This window comes from Musca autumnalis, unplaced genomic scaffold, assembly GCF_047663935.1.
Source record: "Musca autumnalis isolate F117 unplaced genomic scaffold, ASM4766393v1 scaffold_4, whole genome shotgun sequence".
NCBI lineage: Eukaryota > Metazoa > Arthropoda > Insecta > Diptera > Muscidae > Musca > Musca autumnalis.
This window is the reverse complement of record NW_027411977.1, coordinates 128207413-128222981: the sequence shown is the minus strand read 5'-3', so window position 1 is coordinate 128222981 and position 15569 is coordinate 128207413. Positions and strand designations below refer to the sequence as shown.

The 15569-nt window shown below is 34.0% G+C and overlaps 2 protein-coding genes across 9 annotated transcripts in view; one reads left to right on the top strand and one right to left on the bottom strand.

Moving 5' to 3' along the window:
* aos (protein argos) overlaps positions 1-14158 on the top strand; it is a 66834-nt gene extending 52676 nt beyond the window's left edge. For all 8 annotated transcript variants that reach the window (XM_073984353.1, XM_073984352.1, XM_073984351.1 and 5 more), the window contains exons 3-5: positions 8907-9586; positions 9759-9930; positions 13563-14158. In XM_073984353.1, coding sequence (XP_073840454.1) covers positions 8907-9586; positions 9759-9930; positions 13563-13775 — 1065 coding nt within the window. In that variant the 3' untranslated portion in view covers positions 13776-14158. The remainder of the gene's footprint in view (positions 1-8906; positions 9587-9758; positions 9931-13562) is intronic.
* The window catches only part of LOC141402652 (elongation factor-like GTPase 1), a 708076-nt gene that overhangs the window by 182367 nt on the left and 510140 nt on the right, over positions 1-15569 (bottom strand). The window lies entirely within an intron of this gene.

Below are 15569 nucleotides of genomic sequence, written 5' to 3'. Positions count from 1 at the left end.
AGACCTAGAGAATCGACATTAGGGTTATGACTTGTTTACAACCTCGTATCCCTGTATGATATTTTGATGAGTTTTTGCCTAAGATTACATAAGATCTTAATCATAAAGTAATACGACGAAAAAAAGCTTCTGCACAAAAAGCTTTGAAAGTTTTTATTTTTCAGAACTTATGACAATTTTTTGAAGTCACTGTAAGCAGATATTTAACTGAAAACAATGTATTAGGGCACAAAACGACATAACAAAAATGACATAACCGTTTGTTTCTGATTAATTTTATCAATGTATTATAAAATATATCATTTTATATTATATATAACTTTATTTCATATATCGTAAAAAATTAAAAGTGGCTTGGCGGGGCCTTTATTAATATTTAAATGAAATAAAAGTTATTTGAGTCATTAATCGACAAAGCGTTATTCATTCGTGCAAAAGGAAAAAATTGATTGAGAACAATTTTTCATTTCATAGTATTTTTTAAATTTTTTTCAAAGTGGTTTGTGTGGAACATTTTTTTATAATAAAATGGTATGAATGTTATTTTAGGCATTTATAGGCAATAGTTCATTCATTTTCACTACAGGAACTCATTCTTGAGAATAATTGTCAAAAAGTCATAACCCTAATCCACATTGTCTATCTTGGAAATCGATCCACTTTTGGAGCCATTGCTTTCAACAGTTATCGTACCACACGTACACAGAAAAAAACAATGTTAACCGTTTGATATTTCAAAAGCTAATTAAATTTTTATCGTTTTTGTTTTTGGTGATAAAAATTTTGTTCATACGGACAAACGTCGTTAAATAAAATTATAATGTTAATAAACAAATATTTTGATAAACATGTTATATTAACTAAAATCTTTGTTAAATTTTATTATTTTTTTTAAATCTTACTATTTGTAAAAACAACAAATTTAAAGTCGGATTTAGTTAAAATTGATTACTTTTGGGGATGGCAGAGAAGACTAGTTTCGTCCAACGCCACTTGGACTTATCAGTTCTCTTAGTTCTTTGTATTGAAACAAAGAACCCTTCCACAATTTTATGACGACTCGAGCTCAAGAATAAGTGTGACTGATGAATTCGTTTAAATGCGAATTCAACCGAAACACCTAAAAACTCTCGTAGCCGCATATGTAAACCAAATTATTTTTTATTTTTTTTTTCATTATATTTATTTCTCGATATTTTTTAAATCGATTTTTTTAATTTTTTACTTGATAAAAAAATTAACACAAATACAACAATGTTTATCGATTTTTAATTTCGCATATCGTCGGTGTCATGCTTAAGTGTTCCATACGCCATTTGCCTGATTCGAGAAAAACTCAAGTTAATGTTTAAGGCCATACAGGATAAAAATGGTGCAATTACCCAATACTTTAAGAGCTCAGTTCTACTTAACTAAGCTCATAGAATATATCAGTAGTTTATTTTAGTCATATATCTGTGATAGCCTACAAGTTATGGGCAATTTTTATAATTGCAAAAAGTTGTTGAATTGTTCCATGGAATCTTTTTTTCATGTTTTTGGCAGTTTGTGTCACATGGAACACGTTTTGTCACATTTCAACCAAAACACTTTTTATTAATCGTGTTCCACCTCCCTTATATGAAGTGCTACTGTGGAGTTTTAAAATCAGGACTTTAAATGAAACATTTATTTTTCTCATATAAATACAATAAGGACCATTATTATAGGTTTCCTTAACATTTATTTAAGGGATTGTCTCCACTTATCGCTATTTTTTTTGTGGTAAAAATTTCGATCGGACAAAACGGATTGATATTTTGCATTTCTAAGGTAACATAAAACATTTAAACGCGTTTTTCTTATAATACCATTTTTGTAGTCGGTGTCCACACTAGCTTCAAGGACGTTATTGCGTATATTTTTGGGGACTTACATCAAAATTTTGTCTTTAAACTAGGGATTTTTTGTTTAAACGATTGATAAATTTTCGTTTTCATATAACAATACAATATTCAAAAATATTTGGATTTAAAAACTATTATTCTTCAATTTTTAAACCAAGTCCTTTAAAACAATTTGTCCCATATGCCACATTACATATAACTTGCCAAAAATGGGCACTTTTTTGTTCCAAACGCCATCACTTTTGGTGCGGAACAATTCGTTTTTGTCTCTTTTTGTTCCATACGCCAAACGACATGGATATGGAACTAAAAAGTTCAAAGTTGTTTTGTTCCATACGCCAGGATTTATGGATGTGGAACAAAACGACAAGATTTTTTGGGTCACAAAGCGAATATGGAACATACTGGCATATGAATATCTCAGAAACTATAAAAGATAGAGAAACCCCGACCAAAAAATCTGAAAGAGCATGGTTCAAAACCTTGTAAGGTACCTTTATCTCAAAATGTCAAAAATGGCGTATGGAACACTTAAGCATGACACCGACGATATGATAAACAAATTATCGCATATGTAAGGCTTGTTAGATATCAAAGAAAAAGTCGATAAAAAGTTCATATTTGTAATTAATTTCTCCGTTCTTGTCAAAAAAAAAAAAGAAAACAAAACAAAACAAAAAAAAAAACAAGAGATACCAAAAGCCACAACAAATATACACACATTTACATTATGCCAGGAAGCATGCACTTGCCCACAATAAATTTTGTATCGTTGTAATCAGAAGGAGTATTTCAGACTTGAAAAGAACATTTCAAAACGATGCTCGAAAAATCCTTAAACTGCACTTAAACAAGAATTTTGAACTTCTGTGAGAGAAGCATTGCATAGACATGGGCGCGTGTCACAGTCGTGACACTAAACAACAACCCCCAACGTGTTTAGTACCTAATGGCCGCTAAAGTGCTTACTTGTTGTTTAGTGTCACGATCGTGAAACGCTCCCGCCTCTAGTACTAGTAGGAGTTGGTTGATATAGTCCATCTTAGAACTAAATTTGCATATATAGGTAGATAGGATTTCTTAGACATTTTATGTCACTGTGTCAGGAAGCAAGGACATGCCCAAGATAAAAATTTTACAACGGTATAGGTGAAGGTGATCCTTCAGAATGTGAAGGTGATCCTTCAGATTAAAAAAAAAATCCGAAACAATACTCGAACAGTCCTTAAGGGGTTATCTCTAGTAGTGCAGACCAAAATAACTCATTTTTCATTGAAAGTTAACGTCGGGAAGTACTCTAAATCAAGCATGGTCACATTTGGCACGGCGGTGCCGTTGATTTTCGGCAATTTACACGCACACGACCCGAATGCACAGAAAGAGCGTACAAAAGAGAACAACCCCTGTCGGACTTTTATTAACCAGTTGATAAAATGATTGATAATAGATCAATAATTGTTAAACTGGCTGAAAAGTTATATAGAGATGAACCACTTTGAACAGAAAAACATTTCGGCAATTGTCCATGTCTAGATAACTTTTCGACCAATATAAAGATAGTCGAAAAGTTATCTAGAGATTAACCACTCCGAAAACAGAAACATGTACCGTCTGCAAAGTATTTGTGTTTGTCGAAGAAATAAGGCACAAATGTATAAATAATTCGCACTTGCTTTTTCTTAATATTCTTCGTATAAATGCAGCATCCAGTTATAGAATACAGTGTTGATGGACTGAACATATTCGTACATATTACTCATATTATTATGGAAATAAAAAGGAACACAAAGGAAATATACAAATTTGCCCCTACTTCTCTCTAACACAAAATTATTATTATTCCTCGAATCCATGCGTTTTAGGCATTTAGTGTCTATGGCAACATTACTGCCAACAATGCCAGGAATCTTTTAGGTACCAAAGGTGTATTTTTTGTCCCTATTTCCAAAAACGTTTCGTTTGTTTTGTTATTGTTGAAGATTCAATCATATGATTGCTTTAAGTCTGGTCTCTTCATTAGTTTCCTCATCATTAGTTTCTATTACAGAGAGCATCGAGTATTCTCAGGTTAATGAGAATGATGCTCACTTTTCGGCTTTCCCAAACATACTTGGGGTCTAAAACCAATTTACGATGAGCCTCATTTTTGATCATATCAAAGCGTATGTACCCCAGTTAGCCTAAATATTCTGCTAATGGCTATATTACACCATATGCTTTTCACACGTATGACATCAGCTGGTCTGTATATTAGTATACCCAAAGTGACTACATACATGTGAAAAAGCATATGGTTTTATATAGCCTTAAGCAACATTATTTATTTAGCTGATCGCTTCTTTTAGTTCAGCTATTTTAAGTGAACTAGGTCATTCTTTTAGTTCGCTCGTAAATAAGCACTGCCAGTCAGCTGACTTTTCGTTGGATCTGATCTAGTTCATACGCTCTTATCAATGAATCGTTCAATTGAACTAGTTCGTTCGTAAACTATACTCTGCTTTACTGGGAATAAATATCATATTTTATTCTATTATTATTATTTTTAATGGATTTAACCCTATAAAGCAGATATTCATTAATGAAATAAATTATTATGAGAAAAATCAAAAGGTCAGTTTTTGAAAATTCCAAATTGTTTGGATTTCTAGATCCCCAGGCTAAATACGCAACATCCAAATCAATTGTGACACCATGGTCACCATAATAGTCTTTACGTTTTTGATCATTATTACGACGCTGCTGATCATCGGACATGGAAATGAATGAAGATGACGGGTTTTTTTTTATTTTTTTCATACATTGAAATTTTCAGTATTAATTTTGGTTGGGGTATACCATCCTTGTTGTTGTTGCCCCTACTGTTCATCTTGTTTATCTGTTTCATTTTACATTTTTGAGGGTCCATCCATCCATGTATGTATGTTAATGATGGTCATTATATGGTTGTGGACGTAACACCGGTAGCATTGGCAGTTGACTTGTGTTTTACGGTAAACTCAAATGGCTGTCTTAAAATCCACAAACACATACACACACGTTTTTAATAATAAATCGATATGCATGCGTCTTAAGATCTTCCTCGATGTTTGTATGTATAGTAATTTCAGTCACAAAAAAAATCTCAAAAACAACACCAAACATACTTCAGATATTGGAAAAAAAGAAACTAAATGAATTTTTCTTCTTGTTTGTCTGTTGCAACCAACCACTCACTCAAGGTATCTTGAACAACAAGATATTTATTTAGGTATAAGCGAGACTGAATGAACGATGATCGCTACTGGTGTTATTCATTAATTCCGTTAATGACACTTGCCTTGATCATCGTCATCATCATTATAATAATCTGTGGTAGTGGCTCTGAACAGCCAAATTTACGTTTTGTTTCGGCATTAAACGTGCCTGATATTCTTAATGCTCAAGAGACTACGCGGGAAAGCGATTGGGCAAAGAAAGCGGCAGACAGAAAGCCACCAAATTTTCCCCATGAAACAGAAGTCAGAAGGAATCTATATAGTTTTGGCCTGGTGTCAATAGTGGAGCTGATGCCAATAGTCATGTCAAGGCAGTTAGGCGAACCGGTATTGGAAAATTTAACTACAGATCTCAATTTTTCCATAGTCACCAATATCGATCCCAAAGCCTGAAAAGTAGACATGGTGGCCCCTCTACTGAAAGAAAAGTCCTGCTATGAAATAAGAGAGAAACCAATAGAGCAGTCGCTTCTCTTTCGCTTAAAGTTTTGCACGTTCTAAACCTTAGAGGAACTTACCCGATTACGCAGCACCTGCAAATTCATGTTCATTTGAAAGATCGCTCGATATAGTTCAGCACTTTTGCTTCAACTATCACTTGCACTTCTCTGAAAATTAGCAGGGAGTACCATTGATCAATGTAATCGATTTAAAGACATACTTTAAAATTTGCGTCTTGTATAAACTGCGTACTGGTACATTTTATTTGGCTTTTTTCTGTATAACCTGGGTGTGGAGTAAGTTCAGTGCAGTATTCTGAGCTCTTTGCAAGTCTCCGATTTTTTATCCTCTACCTTTCTTTTCACTGCTATTTTTTGGGACTTTCACAAACATCCCATGTAACTAAACTCGTATTGTATGCCAATGGTTGGGCGATTATATTCTCCACCCGTATTGTCGTCAAGATGAATCGCACATCGCTAACGTTGTTTTTTCACAAAAGAAACCTGGAAATATCTGTAGCAAAATCTACATAGACATCGGCGATAGGTAGACCCATGAAAACTGTTTCTATATATATGATTTCATTATTCCACTTGCGAACAAAAGGCGTCTGTAATACCATTTACAACTGCTTATATATAAATTTAAAATTATTCGGAGAGACTTAAAAAGTTACGGACAATTTTCTTTTTAAAAGGAACATCATTTTATAGGTTTTTTGAAAATAAAATCAACACAATATATAATTTTTAAAGTTATAATATTAACTTTGTATCCAATCTTCATCCCCCTTGCATATATGTTTTGTATACAAGACTTTACTTGAGAAGACATCCATTTCTATTTATATGTAAACTTAATTCAAGTACATACTTACCCACATAGTACATAAATAAATGCAAATATATTCTTTTTATTTCCTTATGACAAATAAAATAGTTTACAATACTAAACTTAGGCATACCATAAAATCCCTTGGTATTCGGAGTTTAAAGCCCTTTACGAAATGTACAAATTGTGAAAAATTGTTATTTATTCAAATATACACTTAAATGTACATTCCTAGAATAAAAACAATTCAAACAATCCTGAATATTTGGTCTTTATTTAAATTGAATTTTTCGGTACTTTCTATTGTTCACCAAAAAGAAAAGGATAGAAGTGTCTTACATATGTATATGAGAAGAGTGGCGTGTTAGACACAGTGACTCAAAATGGGACAGCAATATTTAACAAGTAAAAAATAAAAAATCGGAACCAGTACAAAGCCCAAACTTGAAACTATGATCGAAAAATAGCCAATTTTTATTCAGTCAATAAAGAAATGCTAAAATATATCAGTATGGGAATTATGGGGAAACATGCAATAGCTTGCCAACTATTGTACGCTCTGTCAATACTTCCCTACTAATTTACATTCAAATAATGTTCAGTACATTGTATTGCCTACTTCTAGGCGTGCTAACTATAAAATAAAAAATATGACAGTTCACATCATGTTATGGTTATTTAAACGTAAAATAAAATGAGTTTAAAAATGAATGCTTTTCAAAAATATATAAAAGGTGATCCATTTTGAGTTTCCTACTTTCTTTAAAGAAAAAAAAAAAACACAGAAAAATCAAATTGAATGGAAAAGAATATTCGATGACATTTATTTTTTGCAGATTATGTCCAGATGCCGAGGCTACGTCTCAGACGGTCCATACGTCGAGTCTAATTTTCAATGACTCGTTCAAGCTTTTCGACTAGTAACTGGCGAATAGGACGTCTGATGTTTTCCTCCAAGACCGGAATCGAAGCGGCTTTATCCGCATACAATTTTGACTTTATATATTCTCAAAGGAAAAAGTCTAATGGAGTGATATGAGACGATCTTGGTGGCCAATCGACTGGTCCAAAACGTGCTCACCAAAGTGTTCTATCAATAAATCCATTGATTGATGCGATGTGTGGGAAGTGGCGCCGTTTTGTTGAAACCAAATGTCGCCGAGATTACGAGCTTCAATTTCAGACATCAAATAGTCGGTTATCACGGCGCAATAACGGTCGCCATTGACGATAAAGTCCTAACCGGCATCATTTTAAAGAAATAGGGTCCGACGATTCCACCGACCTACAAACCGTTATTTTTTCTGGATGAAGTGGCAGCCCTTGAATCTCTTTAAGTTGCTCTTCTTCCCAAATGTGGCAATTTCGCTTCTTTACATACCTATAAACCCAGAAATTTGTCTCATCCCTGAAACACACTCCCCACATAACGCGAATTTTCGTAATAAAGTTGAACGATTTGTAAACGTTGTAGAGGCGTAAATTTTTCCATGATAAAATGTCCAACAGTACTAAACAAAAATAATATGAACACGTGACACGATTTACGCGTGATCTGTCAAAAAAGGCGGTTGAAAAAAGTACCTCTTGTTGGATCAACCGTTATTTTAAATCAACAGATAAATTGAAGGACTTAGAACCGTAGTATAAAAATATCAATGAAAATATAATTTCATTTCCCTTTTTTTCACTGTACTTCTTCTTTTAATTTAGACTATTAAAATATTTACTACATGTAACGGGTGTTTATATGGCATAAATTCCATAAAATCTAAATAATAGTAAAAAAGTTTTAAGAATTCTCCTAAGAAATCAAATCCATACCTTTTGTTAAATAGAAAACCCTCTGTCAAATGTCCCAAAAGAATAAAATAGTCCATTTATTTGACACTTTACGACCAGCTCACACCAGGGTCAGTTTAACTTGGCAAAAAAAAATGAAATGTATTCACACTGAGAAGTGTAGTATAAATTCAACAAAAATGTGATATAAAGTGACAAACAAACATATGTAAATATAAATATACATGAGTATGGTCCATACACACACCCACCCACTAATAACATGTTGAATGTTTCAACAAATGGAAATATCCTTGCAGAGATGGTCAAAAACACGGTCAACATCATCAGCACATGCTGGTGTATAACAACAATAATAACTGTATGAACAGCATCACCATTGTTGTTATAGTGTTTTTGTTGTTGTTTTGCTTCCTAAAAATGTAAACTTATATAAAATTCCATGTAAAATCAGTATGCATATCCCTCACAGGATACCTTTAACATTGTTTAGATTTTTATTAAAAACTGACATTTAAATTTACCAGCATGATTTTATTTGCATATCAAACATGTCCCAAACACTCAACAAATGATGGTGCTTTGTTGACCATTGTTGTTATTGGTATATATATTTTTGAAATCCAATTTAACATTGGTGATAAAATGTAAATTAATAATTTCTTTATCCTTCCCTTCCTCTTTACAGAACTCCGAAGATGATTTACCCATTTGTGCACCCAATGCAGTTTGTTCGAAAATAGATTTGTATGAAACCCCGTGGATAGAGAGACAATGTCGCTGTCCTGCCGTTAATCGTTCACCAGAAATTATCATTCATCATCACCATAAGGAGACGACCGGCGGCGGTGGTACGCATTCCAATCACAATTCCGAAAAATATCACACCTATCACTATGAACATTCCAAACTAATGCATCAGCAACAGAATAAACATTTATTGTTGGACGCAGCCGCAGGTTTTGTGGGTGACAAGAAATTTGATAATTTACATTTAAAGAAATTAATGCATAAATTAGGTGCTGTCTATGAGGATGACTTGAATTTACCCTCTGACTATGGCATGCATCATCATAAAAATGAAGAAACTAATTCAGCCTTAGATGATGATTCAAATGAAGCCACCCTCTATTATTCGGATGAATTCAAAGATAATGAATTTCCTGCTCATTTTGCAATAAAACGTCAACATTTGTATTCCAATTCACCGCATATGAGGCATTCCGGTCACATGGGTAGTCACAGTGGAAAGATATCTTATATTGGTGGTTGTCCCAGTGGTTTGGGCATAGATGATGGTCATACAATAGCCGATAAAACAAGACATTATAAAATGTGTCAGCCCGTGCATCGGCTGCCAGTTTGCAGGTACTTATCAGGGAATTTGTAGTAGAGATGGTCGCGTGTCACAATCCTGACACTAAACAATAACAACAAAGTGCTTAGTTGCTGTTTAGTGTCACGATCGTGACACGCACCTATCTTCAATTTGTAGTTTGCTATTATATATAGATAAACTTATTATTTTATTCCTTTATAGGCATTTCCGCGATTTCACTTGGACCTTGACAACATCACCTGAAATGAATACCACGGAACAAATTGTACATTGTCGATGTCCGAAAAATTCTGTAACATATTTAACAAAGAGAGAGCCTTCTGATGATGGCAATGGTGGTTACAAATACTTGTTTGCGTGTTCACCTTTGACGGTAAGTATTTCTATATAAAAAAACTATTAAAGGTATATGTATGGATCATGGAAAAATTACCAAGGTAGATGCATGGGCGAATTGCTACAACAAAGCAACTTTTTCGTATTATAAAATGTCAAAATTTGCAAAATTTGTGGCTTGCCACATAAACTTCGCGGCAAATTTATTTAACCCAATCCATGCGAAATATTTTAGAAAATAATTATAAATTTCCATTTTATCGTGCTTTTAGGGCATGAAGTGGAACTCGAATGATCGAAACATAAGAACAAATCGACAGCGGGATTCCTTTGCAGTTAGAAAAATACAAATATTAATATAAATATGTTTCATTTGGGAATTTGTTAGCACCGCAGGGATTGGGTTAACCCGTCAAAATGGAGAATAGCTGAATCATGGCGAATTCCCAGTCTATTTAAACTTTTTAAATTCGATCATCCTAAAACTCATGTTATTAGTTTTATTTATGGCAGTAATGAGAGAATTTTGTGTCTACTGGAAGTTGTGTGTGTTTGCTTTCATTGCCCATAACTGTCCCACGCACCCTGGGCTACATCGAAGTAGCTTTAACGGTGGCAATTACTGCTCAAAATTTTTGAATCACCTTTGAAACTCATACGACCATTTACATTAGAGTTTTGTAGTTCCGAAACGAATTAGTTTCAAGGAACTATTCTGGACAAGGAACTATTGGTACTCTCTCCAGCTCTTGGATTCATGTAGTTCTTTCAGTTCATATTCATCTTATTCCTTCCTTTAATTCCACACTCACTACGATATTTTTCGTTCATTATTCCGATGTCGGTATATTGTGAAATAAACGTAAATCTCATACATACTGCAATTTCTTTATTTCGTTGAACTATTCGGCCTCGGATCTATGTGTAACGAAGAAAACAAAATGAACGATAACTATATAAAGGAACTACATAGTTCCTTTTGGAAAAATGAACTAGGAAATCGATCCGCTACGGGAATTTGGTTGTCCAATTCTAATTTCCAGTATAAAGTTAAAGAGTTCACAATATAGCCGTGAGTTTTTTCACATGCCGAATGGAAAAGTACTAAGAGCTGAATCTGAAGGAACGACTTAGAGGAAGAATAGTAGAAGAAGAACACATTGCACTAGCATTTAAGGCAATGGTTTTAAACGGTACAACAATAATTACACCCTCAGCATTTATGCTAACGAGGGTGTATACGGATGAACCGATTCGGTCCAAAATTTGACGTTAGTAATATTTTAGCCAAACTTACATTAAGTTCGAAGATGAGCCATATCGGTCCACTTCTTCAGATACCTCCCCCACAAAAGTTCGAAAATGTTTGGAAAAATTGTGCGCACGATAACTCTTGAGGCGAGTAACCGAATAGGTCCATACTTTGCACATTGTGAAGTTTCTATCAGGCATAGACAAGATCCCAATATGAACTTTATCGGTGGACTCCTTCGGGTACGTCCCACACAAAAATTTGGTAAAGTTCAGTTTAGGATCCCCATTACGACGGTGCATGTTTGGGGCAAGTCCACACTTCCTGAGAAAATAGTCCGAAAGGTTTAAAAAACTCCTATGGCACCAAGTCTAGTGGTTAGACGCACGATAACACTCGGATGAATCACCCGATTCGGTCTAAAATTTGTCGTTCATAATATTTTATCAAAACTTAGTTTAAGTTCGAAGATGAGTCATATCGGTTCACTCGTTCAGGTACCTCCCCCACAAAAGTTTGAAAATGTTCGGAAAAATTGTGCGCCCGATAATTCTTGAAGGGAGTAACCGTTTTGGTTCATACTTTTCGTGTCGTAATATCTCTACGGGACATGGATCAGGTTCTCATCCCAGCAAAATGTTCGATGCCAAAGATGCCATTCAATCATGGCTGAAAGTGATCTGGCATGTCATCTTTTTAGCATCTTCATCGATGAATTTTATATGAGCGTGGACACCAAAAGATGCTACTCATTTTTGAATCCAAAGCATGTCATTTACACCAATGCTTTGACATGTCATTTTTTTCACCATTGCTTTGGCATGTCATTTGCACCAACCCTTTGCAATGACATTATCATTACAACGAAAGTTTTGACAACGTTGGTTGTGATATCGAGTCTCCGACAACATCAAGCCTATTGTAAATAATTAATCTTATATATTTAGAAAACATTGTATAAATAAAAACACAAAATTCATCTCTATTGGATCGATGGAATGGGTTTCAAATCCTGATGAAAAGATCGGATTTTTCACGACTTCCTTTGCATGGGTTCAAATGCTGATGAATCTTTCACGACTTCGTTTGAACCAATGCAAAAGATGCCATGAAATCATGTCATCGCATGGAACCCCTTCCTTCAAATTTTTCTGGGATCTTTACTTTATAGGTCCACTCCTTCGAGTACTTCCCACACAAAACTTGTGAAGAGTGCAGTTTAAGGCCTGTTCTCAAATTGTTTTGTTTCTTCTTCTTTTTATAACAACTTGTATTCGCTGCCTCCATTACGACGTTTTTTTCCAAGGAAAAGTCCATACTTCTTGAGAATATAGCAATGGTTTAAAATACCCCTATGGCACCATGTAGTGGCTGTAACGCACGATAACTCTCGAACGGATCAGCCGAATCAGTCCAAAATTTTGACTATGAATCCCTTTTGTTTTTGTTGTTACAACTTGTATTCGTTTTCCCCATTACGACGGTACATGGTTTTCAGGGGCAAGTCCTTACTTCTTAAGATAATGGCCCAAAAGCTCCAAAAAAGCCTGCCGGCACCAACTAATCTGGGTAGTACGTAAAATAACGCTCAAGGGGAGAAACTGATTTGGTGCAAACGTTGTACATCGTATTATATAGAGGTCAGAAGTATTGTGTGTTACTTATTTTCTGTAGGTCCGAGGCTGAGGGTATATCTCTGTCGGCCAAGTCGACTGATACTTTTTTACTTGTTTCGTAATATTTTTTGAATTTAAATTTAAAATCAGTCAAATAGATTAGTTTCTTATCAATCGTCGCCTCCTCACTAATGTGTCATTTTATTTAATGTGCCACCAGTCGTTTCTTTCGTGTGTTTAGCTCAATATCTTTATCGAAATTGAGGTTTATTTCAACATTTATTGGATTAAACTAAAAGCATAAGCTTAATCAGATAAATGCCGCCTTTCACAATGCCATTTTGTACCCCAACTTAATATATATCTATCAATATATTGACAATGAAAAGATGAAATTATTTTCTGAAGAAACTTAATTAGTACAAAAACTAATTTCAGCCTAAAAGTATGCAGCGCATATACATTTAAATATGCCAGGGTATATAATTTATTAGCATTAGATTTTGTGCCAAATATTTGTTCTATGTTTGCATTGAACCATAACGGGATTTAAATTAGGTGTGTTCGTTTACTCAACAATTTGTACAAATTTGTACAAGTCCAGTAACTTCTTGTAATCGGCTAAGGTCTTTTGCATTGTACTGTAGAGTAAACGAACAACATCCAGTAACAATTTGTACAAATTTTGCGTAAACGAACACACATATTATCATATTTTTTGTATTTTACCTGAAAATATATTTTAAAATACATTTACTTAAATAATGTTAAATTATTGATTTCTCTTTTTTTCATTTACAGCGTCTTCGTTGCCAACGAAAACAACCTTGTAAACTATTCACGGTGCGAAAACGGCAAGAGTTCATTGATGAGGTTAATATAAATGCTCTGTGTCAGTGCCCCAAGGGTCATCATTGTCCCAGCCATCATACGCAATCGGGGGTAATCGCTGGTGAAACATTCCTGGAGGACAATATCCAGACATATTCTGGCTATTGTATGGTCAACGATTGAGCCGAGACGATGTGATGACCATAACAGCAATCAACGTCATACCATCTATACCTGTTAGAATATATGAAATACGCGCGCGCAAGATAATGATTTTTTCTGAGAAAATCATTACATTGTTGTCATAGACATTGTTTAAGTTGTAGGGATAACAATTTTTTTTATTAATTATTTTTAAACACAAATTGTTCTAAGTTATTCGAAAGGCGAGGGACAGAGGGACACACAGAAATTCAAAGAAAGGAAATTTTAGTGCAGAACACCCACTAACAAAAAACAGAAAAACAACAATTTTGAACAGGTTCAAAATATTGTTTAAGAATGAAAATATTAAGTGAGTAGTTTGTTTGCGACTGAGCCATTAGAGTCTCAATCCTAAAGAAAAAGAAGAAGAAGAAGCACAAAAGAATATAGTAATCATAAAAAAGAAGCCAACAAACGCACATCCACATGCATCTTAACTATGAAAAAAACCAAAATTTCTCTAAATATAAGTTTTGTTATCTAAGTTCTACATAAATACGAATTACAAATATTGCTATAAATTTAAAACATAAAAATTCTATTTAATTTTATAAATATCTATTGCAAAACACAAAAACAAAATCAAACACCAACAAACAAATATTTATTACTCTTGTATATATAATTTAATGCGATAAAATATAAAAATAATTTATATAAATAATGCCTACGAAACAAAAACAAAAAACGAAAAAACCCAACAATGTATAAAAAGAAAAACAAACAAAAATTGTAATTATTAACTTAAAACGAATGAAAACGAAAAAAATCTTCCGCAAACTTTTTTACTCCACGAGTGCCAAAATAAACAGAAAATTATATGAAAAACACAAAACTATGTATTTTACTTTTTATTTTTTATGTAATATTGCGTTTAATTTGACTATTACAATTTTTTCTAAGCCAAATGGCATATTATATTCGACCGGAGTACACCACCCACTGGTTGACAGTTGACACACATCAGATATGTTGGGCCTCTGCGAATGATTCAACTGATTTGGCGGAATAAAACCATCGTAAATGTACGAGTACCTATGATCCCAGCATCGACGAAGCGAATCATTGGCGAACCACTACTACATATGATAAAAATCAACGTTGAATCAACTCCCTAATGTTGACGCACCCGCCAACGTTTTAAGAACCATGATCTCCGCTTAGGTGCAGTTCACGTACTCTAGGCGATTTGAATGCCAAAATTGGAAATAAGAATAGTTTTGGGCCTTTTGTCGGTAACTGTAGTAAGGAAAGCTGTGGTAACAACAGTTGATTCCTCGCAACCATAACATATCAATTAAAAAAATATTGGACACTCCACAAAAAAAGCCAACAAACACGCAGTTTTATATACGACAATACATTTCAAGGAATCAGGATTCTGGAGTCGAATCATTTTTGGTTACACTCCGTCGATTACATTCACATCGATTTGTTCAATATTTTCCCATATTTTCCATTATATCTGCTAATCTGGGGTCTAATTACACTGTGCAACAAAATGGAGCTCAAAGTCTGGGGGGTGGAAAATTCCTATTGGAGATGAAAGCCCTTGGTGAGTACATACAGAAAAAAATATTGGACACTCCACAAAAAAAGCCAACAAACACGCAGTTTTATATACGACAATACATTTCAAGGAATCAGGATTCTGGAGTCGAATCATTTTTGGTTACACTCCGTCGATTACATTCACATCGATTTGTTCAATATTTTCACATATTTTCCATTATATCTGCTAATCTGGGGTCTAATTACACTGTGCAACAAAAT